The sequence below is a fragment of the Telmatherina bonti genome (genome assembly GCF_933228915.1).
Source record: "Telmatherina bonti genome assembly, chromosome: 17".
In the NCBI taxonomy this organism is placed as follows: domain Eukaryota; kingdom Metazoa; phylum Chordata; class Actinopteri; order Atheriniformes; family Telmatherinidae; genus Telmatherina; species Telmatherina bonti.
In genome coordinates, this window is record NC_136615.1 from 21,847,795 (window position 1) to 21,861,108 (window position 13,314).

At 37.4% G+C, this 13,314-nt stretch overlaps 1 protein-coding gene across 1 annotated transcript in view; it reads left to right on the plus strand.

Annotated features, from left to right (window-relative positions):
• The window catches only part of sardh (sarcosine dehydrogenase), a 38,842-nt gene extending 27,256 nt beyond the window's left edge, over nt 1-11,586 (plus strand). The window contains exons 14-22 of the mRNA XM_079256784.1: nt 55-168; nt 517-655; nt 1,921-2,034; nt 2,499-2,646; nt 6,178-6,271; nt 8,098-8,260; nt 8,430-8,598; nt 8,910-9,045; nt 11,399-11,586. Coding sequence (XP_079112910.1) covers nt 55-168; nt 517-655; nt 1,921-2,034; nt 2,499-2,646; nt 6,178-6,271; nt 8,098-8,260; nt 8,430-8,598; nt 8,910-9,045; nt 11,399-11,527 — 1,206 coding nt within the window. The 3' untranslated portion in view covers nt 11,528-11,586. The remainder of the gene's footprint in view (nt 1-54; nt 169-516; nt 656-1,920; nt 2,035-2,498; nt 2,647-6,177; nt 6,272-8,097; nt 8,261-8,429; nt 8,599-8,909; nt 9,046-11,398) is intronic.
• The last annotated feature ends 1,728 nt before the right edge of the window (nt 11,587-13,314 follow it).

Consider the following 13,314-nt stretch of genomic DNA (forward strand, 5'->3'; position numbering starts at 1 on the left):
ATAGACATCTCTTCCACAGTAATAATCTCTAACAGTTTGTCTGTTTATTAAAAGGTGAAGGACTACGACTATTATGGAGCTTATGACATCAAGAAGAATGTAAACTACAAGTACAATGAGCTCCTGGGCAAAGAGTACACTTTTGACTTCCCCCCTCATCATAATGTGGTAAGATGCTGTGAACTGAAGTATGAGTGTATGACTGTGTGCAGTGGGACAGTGTGGTGTGAAACTTCCTCATTTTCTCAGTTACAAAACAAGAGTGGCTGGATGATTAGGAACTTGTCTTTGTTTGAAATCAAGATGAATTTTAATAATGAAAAAGTGAGCGTGATATGTACAGTCTGTCAGTTTAATGGCACATTAGGAGTTATTAAGGTATTAAACGAACATACACACAGATGGCAGCTTATTGACAGACACGAGGGAGACAGACAACCTTGTTTATTAACAAATCAACATTTTTACCATATTTTGCTGGATGTGTGTGTTGTGTCTTTTTTCTTTCATACTCAGATAAAAAACGAGTGCCTCTCATGTAGACATGGTGTTGCTGTGTTTGACATGTCCTACTTTGGAAAGTTCTATCTCACTGGACCTGATGCCAAGAAGGCAGCCGATTGGCTGTTCACAGCTGATGTCAACAAGACGCCAGGTCAGTTTGTCTGTTGCTTGGGCAAACACACAGAAACATACACACAGATGGCAGAAAAGATGGATAGAATCAAGGAGGAAAAGATGTGGATGGAAGGACCAAAAAGACAGTCTAGTACAAATGCTCAAAATACCACTTTTAAATGCCAACACAGTGTCTGAGAGGTCACTTTGTAAGTGGTGACAGAAAGAATGTGTGATGTCTCATTTGACATATTAACCCATAAAAACCCAACCCATGAAAAAATGATCAAATAAGTTCAGTTCTTTGAATATGAGGTCTTCATTTGTCCCTTTAACAAAATGTAAAATAAAAAAATGAGCAAACTTTTTAGAGATATTTACCATTTATTACCATGTTGTGTTATCTTCTGAGTTCTGGTGTCCTTTCAAGCTGGGATAGGTAATATTCGGGAGATAGCAAGATTTGAAAGTAGCACCCTGTTTTGGTTCCTCCCTCTCTGGTTTTGCTCCTTGCGTGATCCAAGGCTTTTTTTTCTTAACCTCCGCCAAGGTTATGTTTTTACAAAATAAACGTTTAAATTTCTGATACAACAAAATGTACCAAAAGCAAAAAAAACAAATAAAAACATTGTTATTTCATTCGATTGAAGCAATTAAATTAAGTTGTTTTAGGCTTGAACGTTATGCATGTCTATCTTTTCTCCTCCATTGATGAGACTTGCATTAGATGCAAGCATCTTTTTGTTCTTGTAAACCTGGCCTCTAGTCATTGTAGCATACATTTAGTTTAATCCTGCTTTTATCCATCTGCTGAGTATATCCAGATGGGATTTACCTGTTTGCTGCATGCAAATATAGCCCTAGTTGTGTAATATTTCTTCTAATTATAAAGGTGCTGCTGATTGTCACTTGGCCGTGCATACTTCTGATTTGTATTATTAATCAATAATGGGGTTTCCACTTAATACTTCATTTACCAGCAACAAGATTATTCACATTTTTAAGTGTTGTTAACACTATTATTAAATAACTTAGAGTCATTATACAGGTAATGAATGTCTTATTTTTTTATTTTGAATAATACTCTGAGTTAATGTTTTGTTTGTTGTATTAGTCATATTTCAGTTGTTTCTAAGTTTATTTCATAACTTCTCTGAAGTTTCTGGCTTGAAAGAACTTACATTATATGTCAAAGCATACACACATGAATCAAAGTCAATTACAAACTTAAGAGTCTCCTTGAAATATTTTGACAGTGTGCTTTGACTATGCATGTGTGTGTGTGTTTTCTGCATGCTTTAGGCTCCACTGTGTATACCTGTATGTTGAATAAAAGAGGAGGAGCAGAGGCTGATCTGACAGTGAGCAGACTGGAACCTGGTGCTGCTAACCTGCCCCTGGCACCAGAATCCAATGGTGAGAGATAATGTGTATTTCTATATCAGTCTATTTCACGTAAAAAAGTACAAAATACACGGCTGCACACAAAAAGATTACTGTCAGGACACAAGTTATTGATTCATATTACTCAAATTAATATGAATCAAATAAAAAATGGCTAAATTAATCCATTTTAAGTAATGAGTGATGTTTATTGCCATCTTGGGTAAAAATCTTTTATCCCACGAGCAGATGCATTATCCAGATTCTTTTTTTCAGCAGGTTCTCCCTAACATATAAGCTTGACGGTGGATGATGTATTGATCTGAGATCCTTTTTTCCACATCTGAAAATCTTTGTCAGTCTACTTCTGCATTACTTTGATGTTACTTCATATCTACCTGCTTATTAGTGATACTCTAAAGCTACATTTGTCAGCTGTTTATGTGGGTCTTTTCTTATTTATTGTTCTCTTATTCCCCTGTTTACCTTTCTCCCAGGTGATGCATATTACCTGGCTATAGGAGGTGGTGTAGCAGAGCACAACTGGAACCACATAAAGACAGTTCTTCATGACCAAGGCTTCCAATGCCAACTAACAGACCACTCTGAAGACATTGGGATGATCAGCATCCAGGGACCCAAGAGGTAGGATGAGAAAAGAAGGGAATGTGGTGGAATTTACACGATGGGGGAGGAGCTGAGTTTGACCAAGGTGGGAAAAAGATAAGCTCATAGTGTTGGTGGAATAAAAAGTGAAATTTCTAAAAATGGGTTATGAATCATATCTGGACACAAGCAGTAGGGAAGCTTAAAAGTAGAGGTGTTTGTTACGTGGCCACAGGAATGAGAAGTGAGCTTTGGAACTGAAGTGGACTGGTGAAAAAGGCAGGGATGTTTACATAAAGTCTGGCTTAATGTACTTATTTGCTGTTTCTAAAAACCATTTAAACAAAAAAGAAATGCCTCATTTATCAGTCCAATGACATAAAAAAATCCTGAATGTCAATGGAAAAGAGACATAATGACTTTATAAAAGTAAACACTAGGTTCACTACAAATAGCAAATTATTCATAAGCATAAAGGAAACTTAAATCAAGGCTGGGGATCCAAAGCGCACAACATCATGTGTAATCATGTGGATTCAACCTAAGTGTCTGTGGCTTCCAGAATCACAAGTTTTTATTCATGGCGTGACAAGAAAGAAAAGCAGCTGGGTGAATTATGGAGATATGCCGTCTGCTCAGATTCAGGCTAATACAGCAGAATTGATTGGACGGCACTTCAGAGTACAGATGGAAAATGACTTGTAACAACTGCAACTTAGCCAATCACGTTTCCTTCACAACTTTTCAGAGTTTTTTGACTTGAAAGAACTTGACTCATATTTCAATGTATACAATCGATCATTTGATTTTAATCTGACTGAGTTGCGTTTCACTTGTTGAAAACATAACCAATGAAAACTCCTGAAGACAACTAAACAAAGCAGCATGAAGAAAGATACCTTGACAAAACCTCATCACAAAAGTATATTACATCTACATTCATGTTGTAAAGTTACAATCTATTATAATTCTTCAAAAAGCAGGCTTAATTTAAATACAAGTGTTGTAATTCTCAAATACTTCTTGTTTGGATCTCGCTGCCTGTATATATACCTGATTTGTAGACAGCATCATAATCTGTTTTCAATAAAAACTAGAAAATAATATTGTTTATGTCCAAATATAGATCTAGCTTCATATCCAATCTGACTTATCTAAGGTTGAAATGTTTGGGTTGCTTTGCATAGACAGCTGCCTCTGTTCTTTAGGTGGTAGCGATTAATGAGCATATGCATGATGATGGTAAAGCTTTCTTGAAGCAGTTAAAGCAAATCCTGACTAAATTAAATTTGGAAAAAGTATTTGGAGCTGCTGTCAGCAAATTCAACTTAATGCGTTACTTATCTGTAACTTTTTTTTTTTTTTTTTACATCATGTAATTTTAAAAAGATTTATTGGTTATCAAAAACATTTTAAAGCATAAAGTTTGTTTCTTTCTGTGTCAAAGCTTAACATCACATTAGTGTCAGCTTTTGGATTAGCTTTCAATCTCATAAATGATGATCTTATGTGTGGAACATAATGTCCAGGGTTTAATGCTCAGCAGAAATCCTTTTATATTTCTAAATAAGCAAATTGAATAGAAGCAGGCAAGTTGGAAGTTTTACTGTCTTTCAAACCAGATGACCACCTGATGGTCATGTTTTTTGGATATTGCTCATTGTTGCCCTCTTAATAAAGGTCAATTTTGAAGAAAATGGGAAGTCAATTAAATAGTTTGGTTGCAGTGATAGATTTTATGTGTTATTTCACACATACTTTCAACACATTCTCTCTTTAACTTTTGTTTCCTTGTTTGTTTGTTTTTTTTCATTTTTATATATATATATTTTTTTTTAATTAAATGAGCTGAATCAAGTTTATGACACGGCTGTTTTTAACCTTGTCCACCAAAGCCCTCATGTGTGGATAGGAATTTGCTCTGCTCCAGAATTGGACATGGGAGGCAGTCCAAGCTTGTCACTTTCATCTTGCTTCCTACAGCTTTCCTTTGTTCTTCACTCTCAGAACAAGGCAAGCTGCCTTTACTTCTCCCTGCTCTCTCTCTCTCTCTCTCTGCTCACCTCATCTATCTTTTCCTCCTGTCTCACCTCCTCTCCTCCCCACCTCTCTGGCCTCTGTCTTTGTTCTTCCTTCTCACCAGCACAAGGTTGTGTCCACTCCGTTCTGTGTTGGCTCAGTTGATTTCTTCTCCTTGAAGCTTTTCTTGTCTCGTGTTCGCTTTAGTTTCTTTTCTTCCACTCTCTTTAGATCATATCTATCTCTATCTGTCTTTTTGCCTTCCTCGCTGCCCAGTCATCTATTCTTAGTCACTTCTTCCCAGATTTCAGCTGTATCCATTCCACTTGCTTATGTCAAACCAGAAAGAATTATGTCTCCGCTATCAGTGTCCTGGCATTTGTATTATTCCAAATAGACACGGAAATTATGGGCTCAACTGAGATTTTTTTCTGTATAAAGTGCACTAATTATTAAGATGCATTTTCCTCTGTGGGTGCTTCGCACAGTGTCTTTGTAAGTGGATTTTATAGACAAGATTGGCATCTGCATTGCCTCTCTCGGCACAGTTCTGTAATTATGTATAACATGTATGAGGAATTGCAGAAAATCTTTCTTCCAGTCTTTCTCTTTTGTTTTCTTACGGAATAGATTGATCCCTGTAAGGCTTGGGGACAGACAAGATAGCAGTGTTTATGGAAATGTAATTGACTATGTTTTCTCTGCCTACATTTTCCCATACAAAATCCTCCAGAGAGGGGGGATCTTCAAACTTGCAGCTTTTGGCTCTTACAGCTTGGCAGCATCTTACAAACAGTGAAAAAAAACACAGTCAAATGATTCATCAAATGATGAATTTATGTGATCTCCTATGAGTCGGCATTCCCACATCTACAGCTGAGAGCATAGTTAAGTGGAAGTTGTGGGGAAAAAAATTATGGTTACAAGTGACCAATTCCCAAATGTGCTGTCCAACATTGACACCCTTTTCACTGACTACATAGCACATTGGCCTTTGTGCTTTTGCTCTTGAGGGCGGACAAAATAGCTTGAAGAACATCTCATCTTGTGCATCTGCACTCACATGCTTCTCTGCTCACATGTACATGTGCAAGAAATACTTTATTTACATATGTGACCAGTCTCCACATATTTCTGTACCTATGGAACATCAGCTGTGTTTTTAGACGAAAGGACTCCCACACAGATGTGCAAACACAACCTGAACCTTTCCCCAAATATCTCCTGCTCTGGCTTCATGCCACGGTGCTGTAAAAATATCTATTAGAACAGCGCTCACACATTGTTTTCTATAACCTCCCACTCACAAGCACAAGTAGAAACAGAAGCTAAACTTAGTCCTTTTCCCCCCTGTTGACTCATCCTTTATGTAATGTCAGTGTCGATGTGTGTGTGAGGGTTTGTGGGAGAAGATGAGTTTGTACATTTGTTGTTTCCAGTGTTTGTTTTTTAAAGCATTGGTTGATTATTATATTTCTCCACAAAATCTGCAATCAGTCAAACATAAAGTGAACTGACCAACTTCCACTGTTTGTTTTTTACCCTTTATAGTCGAACAGTCTTACAGGAGGTTTTGGACACAGACCTGAGCAATGAAGCTTTCCCCTTCTCAAGCCACAAAGTGGTCAATGCAGCTGGACATCAGGTGAAAACAGTCGTGCGCACATGCATGCAACATGTCAAGTCTGTCTGAACTGGAGTTATTTTCCTTCTTCTTACCTTCTCCCTCCTCCTTCCTCAACCTGTGAAGTGTCACAACTGAAAACCAAGCTGGGCCAGTTGCACTTTTACTCTTACTTGTATTGTTTTTATTTTTTCGAACAGTAATTCAGGAAGGCATTCGACCTCAGTTTCCTTACCTGACCTAGTGTTTGTGACCTTTGAATAAAAGTGAGCATGTTGCGTAGCCGCCTGCAGTGTCACATATGTTTACACTTCCTCGCACCATCTTACCTACTCTTGTGTGAATTATGCAACGCCCCAGTGATTGCATTCAACATCTTCTCATAGCTCTGCAGGAGTGTTTGTGCATGTGCGAGATTGTTCAGCTTGTGCTGCGCTCCAGCTGGTTGTTGGCCTTGTCTGGGTGACATTTTAATGGCTGAACCACTGCGAGAACGGAGCTCTGCCTGCCCTCTGAGCTCCTCCTAGCTCATTATACTCTCTCTGTCTCTTTCTATCTTCTTAACGCATCATCGGAAGCGGTAGCACGGGCATTCGCATTAGTTCCTATGAATTTGTGTCTGTATGTGTAGTTTGTCTGTTTGTTTTTGCCTGGTAAGTGAATAAGTGACATCGGGCATGAGTCATGTGTGCCTCTTGTGTTGTGTATAAGCACAGGCATACATGCTCTGTCCTCCCAAGGGCTTCATGATGTACATATGGGGCCCAGAGTGATCCCTGATTGGACAGATGGCCTTGCTGTCATTTCACCCACTGGGAAAACTGCTAAGACAGTTTCCTCTCCTTATTTTTCACTCTTTTTCTGTCTTACCCATTTTCCTTTCCGTCTTCTTCTTCTACATGGGGATCTTTCTTCTTTCACATACATGTATTTCTATACTGACAGTTTTAGGCATTTATCAGCATGGATGTTATTCTTATACTGTTTCTACTGGCATTATGATAGAGTGGTTGAAAAACAATAACAAAAAATGATTTTATATATTTTTTTGGCTCATCTGAAGAAAAATGCAGATAATGTAATTAAGCTTTGTTGAATGTGTAAGGCTCTTACGGTACAACAGAAATAAGCTGATATTAGCCAATTAGTTTAAACTCATGTCAATGTTTAACTTCATTGTTTATGTTATTTATCCTTTCTTAAATTTCAGTATGGGAAAAAACAAAGAATTAAGTAGATCATACCTGGTGCTTCTTATCCATCTGGAAACTTGTTATTTATAGGTGTTTGGAAAAGCACAGGAACTTATATAATAGAGGTGATTTATCCTTCACTGTCCAGCCTGATCTCACCAGAAAACATGTAAATAGTACATTTGTCCACATCTCCAAGTGGCATTAGTCCTAACTTCTGTTAGGAATTTGTGGCCTAATGAGCAGTGCTAAAGCTGTACATAGGAGAAAGAATGTAGAGGAACTTTGAACATCCCCTCCATCGTGCAGCAAGATGTCAAAGGTGGCTGTCAATTAAATTTGATGTGTTACAAGTGTATCGTCCAACTGTTTTGTGGCAGTCAGTCACAAATATTAATGTTCAACTAATAGAAATTGTCAGATAAAGTGTTAGTGTTATTTACCCATCGTTTATTAAAGGCATTTAATTACCTTCAGAGTTTTTGGGGTTTTTTTTACATTGTAAAACTGTAACATGACTTTTTGATCCAAATCATCTCCTGTATTTCAGGGTACACATTAGTTTTCCTTCCCCTAATGCCCCAGTGGAGTGGTGCTGATCCTCTGTTTGCCTCTGTCCCTATAAGGCCTGTCTCTACCCGCTTTTTCATCCAGGTGCGAGCGATGCGTCTGTCGTTTGTGGGCGAGCTCGGCTGGGAGCTGCACATTCCCAAAGAGTCTTGTCTTCCAGTCTACCAGGCTGTCATGGCTGCTGGTGCAAAGCACGGCATCATCAACTCGGGTTACAGAGCCATCGACTCACTCAGTATAGAAAAAGGTAACGGAAGTAGCTGACTGTGTTGTCAGACCAGGTAAAGATTTACTGAAATTTGAAGCATAAAGAACATCCGACTGAAGAATGAAGTTGTTTTTATTTATTCCTATCTTTGATTGGGAACAGTCAAACAACAGATGGTTTTTCTGTCTTGCTTGCTTTTACTTATCAGGGTACAGACACTGGCACGCTGACCTGCGTCCTGATGACACACCTTTGGAGGCGGGGCTCGCCTTCACCTGCAAACTGAAGAGTTCCATCCCATTCCAGGGTCGTGAGAGGCTTGAGAAACAGAAGGAGGAGGGACTGAGGAGGCGCATTGTCTGCTTCACAATTGAAGAGTTAGTAGAGCCCCTGTAGTTGTAATTTTTTAGTTTAAAATAAATCCTTCTGTAGATTGCTCACTTTCACACATGCTTTCATTATCATGGTTTCATTAGATATTATCTTCCAAATCACAGACTTCATTATCAAATACACAAAACTGCTTGTTGTAGTGTTTTCCACCTACATATGACATTGATGGCTACAGACATCTGAGTTATCAATTGCATTTTCCATGCATAAAATATGTTGACACCGAATTTTGAAGAATTAAACCTTGAAATATAAATAAGATTTATTGTTATTTCATCTCTTTATTTTCTTTTAGGAAAGTACCAATGTTTGGTCTGGAGGCCATTTTCCGTAACGGCATTCCCGTTGGTCATCTTCGGCGTGCTGACTATGGCTTTTTTATTGACAAAACCCTTGGTTATGGATACATCCGCAACCCCAACGGTGGAGTGGTGAGTATATACGTACATCTGTATATTGGGCTGCCCTTTTCATTGTTATGTATTGGATCAATCACATCTTGTTTCTGGGCTCTGTGTTATTTTTATCTCAGGTTGCAATGTTTTTATAAGTGTATTCTGATCTAAGGCCTGTTTTTAAAGGGAACAAAACAGCCTATTGTTTGGGGAAAGAAAAATCCCTCATCATGTTACACAGTAGTTACTGTCAAGTACAATCTTTTAATAATTTAAAAAAAAAAAAAAAAAGACACAACAGCATTAGTCTCAGTGGCTTTCACTTACATCTTCAAGATGCTTCGGTGTAAATCTGATTAGTCCTGTTACATTTGTATTGCTCTGATAATAACAAATCATCAAATGAACAAAAAAAAACCAAAGATAATGGTTAGGTTTCTGTAATTAGTTGTAGCATTGGTGGTAGCAGTGTTTCTTTCATTCATTCATTTTAGTCCGATTAAGGGTCGCGAGGGAACTGGAGCCTTTTCCAGCAATCATCAGCTGAGAGGCAGGGTACATCCTGCACAGATCGCCAGTTCATGACGGGGCCAACACAGAAAGACAAACAACCATTCACACACGCTCCTAGGGACAATTTAGAGTAACCCAGAGAGAACATGAAAACGCCACCAAGAAAGGATCAGGAATCGAACCAGCAACCTTGTTGCTGTGAGGCCACAATGCTAACCACTAAAATACTGTTACACGTGTCTCTTGTCTCTCTCTGAAATGAGATAAACACACCTATGTGCACAACAGTATGACTGTGCATGTTTGCTTTGTTTTATTACCCATTATTGTGTCATGATCACCAGAACAAAGTTGAGTTACCCACATTGTTTTTATGCACACGTCTTCAGAAGTGAGCTAATGTAGAAATACACACATACACAGAGACATGGACACACACTGAGGTGTGAATGTAGGAGGTGTTTTCTGTAATACTGAGTGACAGCAAACCTGGTCGTCCAGACATGTCTGCACGTATGTGTATCTTTCTCCCACACACACACACACACACACACACACACACACACACACACACACACACACACACACACACACACACCCACATGTGCAGTGACACAGGTGTCTATCCTGTGTACATGCGTCTTTCCACTTTGAGTTCATTCCTCCTCTAGTTTTTTTTCTTCCATCAGTATGTTCATGATTTTCAGTGTGGAATATTGACTATATTTACTCAGTTTGCACCACTATGTTTTATTTTTTATGATAATTTTTTATTCACCACCTACTGCGCTGCACAAAGCTAGTCACCACGTAAATGTTTACACCGTTTTAAGTCCATCTTGACTGCACCTCTGTATTACTGGACATGATACCAGTGTGCACCAAAATGGCAGCAGTCAACCTAAAAGGCTGTTTTTATGAAAATTTATTTATTTATGTTCCTAACCCCTCAGCTAGTTTTTTTTTTAAAAAGGATATTAAAGTTAAATATCAAGAAAATATCTGGAGCGTGTTCAAAAACATTTTAAAACACCCACTGATAAAAATTGTCAGCATAGGATATAAAAGTAAAAAATTATGGACAAATTAGTAAAATAAGTATAAACACACATCAGGTAATAAACATATGGGAAGAATTTTGGATTTACCATTAATATTGTCTTTGAAAGAACACATACAGACGAATCTGTTCCATTTTAATGTTTTGTTGGGGATCATTTCAGTCTTTGCCAACTAAAAATGTTAAGTGTTCTTGGAGTGTTTTATGAATGAACTTTTCATTTAGCATGAAAGGTTAGCAGACTTTTTCATGCTTATTATTTGGAAACTAAATTTTTCACCTATGAGCACAAATTTATTAAAAGACTGTTGAAACTGAGAGCTAATAATCAAAGTCTGATTGATGTTGACCCACATCCAGTTGGAAAGCAAATGCCAAGTCCACACAGTATAAATTGTTGAAAAAAAATGCAAGAAAAATTGGTTTAAGGTAAATATAGCTTGAGATAATTTTTTTGGTGAATGAGCTCAACAGTCTTCTGAATTAATGGAAACACAACCATGTGAACTTGTTATTGTGTGAATGAATTAGAAGCCGAGTGGCACTGGGAGTGCTGCAGGCGGGGAAGTCGGAGTCAGTTGTGAAAATGAGTTTTCTGTGTTTCAGGGGAGCTGACACTGACTCATGACAGACTTAATTGCTTTCTGTATGTTTCTGACTCCAGAGCTTTGAAATTGTCAAATCTGAAGCACTCAGTCAGTCAACAAAATAGACTTTAAGTCCCCCCATTTTTATCCACCACTTGTTTGTTTTTCTCTTATTTGTTGTTTTTATCTGTTACTTCATTTACCAACAGTTCTCTGTTTTGTTTGCCAGGTGAGTGCTGATTTCATTAAAAGCGGCAAGTTCACCCTGGAGAGGATGGGAGTGACATACAAGGCCAAGGCCCACCTCAAATCTCCATTTGACCCTGATAATAAACGCGTCAAAGGCATTTATGCCTGAGAAAGTTCACACATAGAAAAACTGGAGAGAAAAAAGCATCCCAAGTACAGAACGATGTGCAGGTTGGAAAGTGTTGACACTTTTTGCATGTTTTTTTTTTTTTTTTTTTTTTTTTTTTTTTTTTAGATCAAATCAAATCTAATACAGGTTTATCAAATGCTCATTTTTATGGATCATTAGATGGAACTGAACTGGATGTAATGGTGGCTCTGGTCATTTTTACAGTTAACCATTGAAGACAATCTGAAACCAAAGCCATTACAATTTAGTACAAAACAATTTGGCTCATGTGTATTTAAACATGTCTCGTGTAAAAATCACACCTTGTCAAACTGACTTTTTTATTTCATTGTTACTGGATTGATCTTAATGAATCAAACACTGAGACAGTTTTTAGCCAGTTTTTGCAAAAGCAACTATTCTGACCAATCCTTATTCCTTTCAAATCACAAGCTGTTTAATCTGACAGATCTTAACCTGCAACTAACCCACATGAGATTTTTTAAAGCTGTCAGACTGCATGTATGATTTTCAGGGTTTCAAGTTTAGCAGCCTGTCAACATAAAGTCTTACCATTAATGACCCCGAGATTAGGAATGAATCTTTGGACAAAATTCATGAACATGATCATGGGTGTGTGTGTTTGTTTGTGTGTGAGAGAGAGAGTGAGTGAATGAGTCTGTTTTTTTATGAAGCACAAAACAGCTGTTATATTTGTAACCAAAGAGCTGATAAAAGGGCTGAGAAAACCAACTTCATGTTTGCATTTGTGTGTTTACTTAAAGTAAATACTATACTGTAGATTCCCTGATAATCATACTTTGGTATTTAACAGAGAGAACTTAATATGATTATTTAGGGGTGTTAGCACCCAGTGCTTTAACCCTATTCTTACTGCTAATATTTTTTCCCATCTACCACTGGTCTACCAGCACCTACCAGTAAATGTTGTGAAATTTTGGAAGACTGGTTGTGGACTTTTCCCATATTCCTGTTGTCAAGTTTCGCATCTGGATCTTCAGTACTTGAGAGTGAATGATAAGTTGAAGGTGTGATTTTACAACTTGAGATACATATGTCGGATTTTCATAAAGTTGTTGGATTCTTTGGAAGAAGATTGTTATATGAATTTTATTTTATCATTGTTCTTTTATTTTAAAAAAAGATAAATGAATGAACTCCAGGCCATAGTAGTGCTAAACAAAAGTGTATTTTAGAAAAGGAAATTAATGTTTTGTTTTTTTCCAAGTTGTCATGTGGATCAAGTATAACCAACTAAAAGTCAGTAACAGAACACTGACTATTGATTTCATATTGATAATGTTTCCATCATAAGTTAGCTTCAAAAACTAAGTGTATTAACCCTAATAATTGTGGGTATTGTTGCTAACACATGAATTTATGCTGGTATCACAGTGGGAGGTCCTGGGCCAAGACATGTCAACCTTTCATGCCAGTGTAATTCATGTAACAACCAGTCAGAATCAGAGGTGGAACCATTGAACATAAAATTACCCCAAAAATATTCCTGTCTGTCTTTATTTTAATAAAACAAAGTGTTTACGAGAAGAGAGCAAACACCTCATGACACATCTTTCTGTTTACACTGATGTATATAAATATAGTATTAAGAAAGACTTAACTTAGTTTCACATATTAAATGAATTGCAGTGAAAACTAAAATAGAAAAAGAAGGTGTTTCTTCTGCTCTCACTTGTCTTTCTGATATTTGCTGCTGCACATGAAACACAAGATGTTTACTAATATGAACGGATTAATTGATTTTG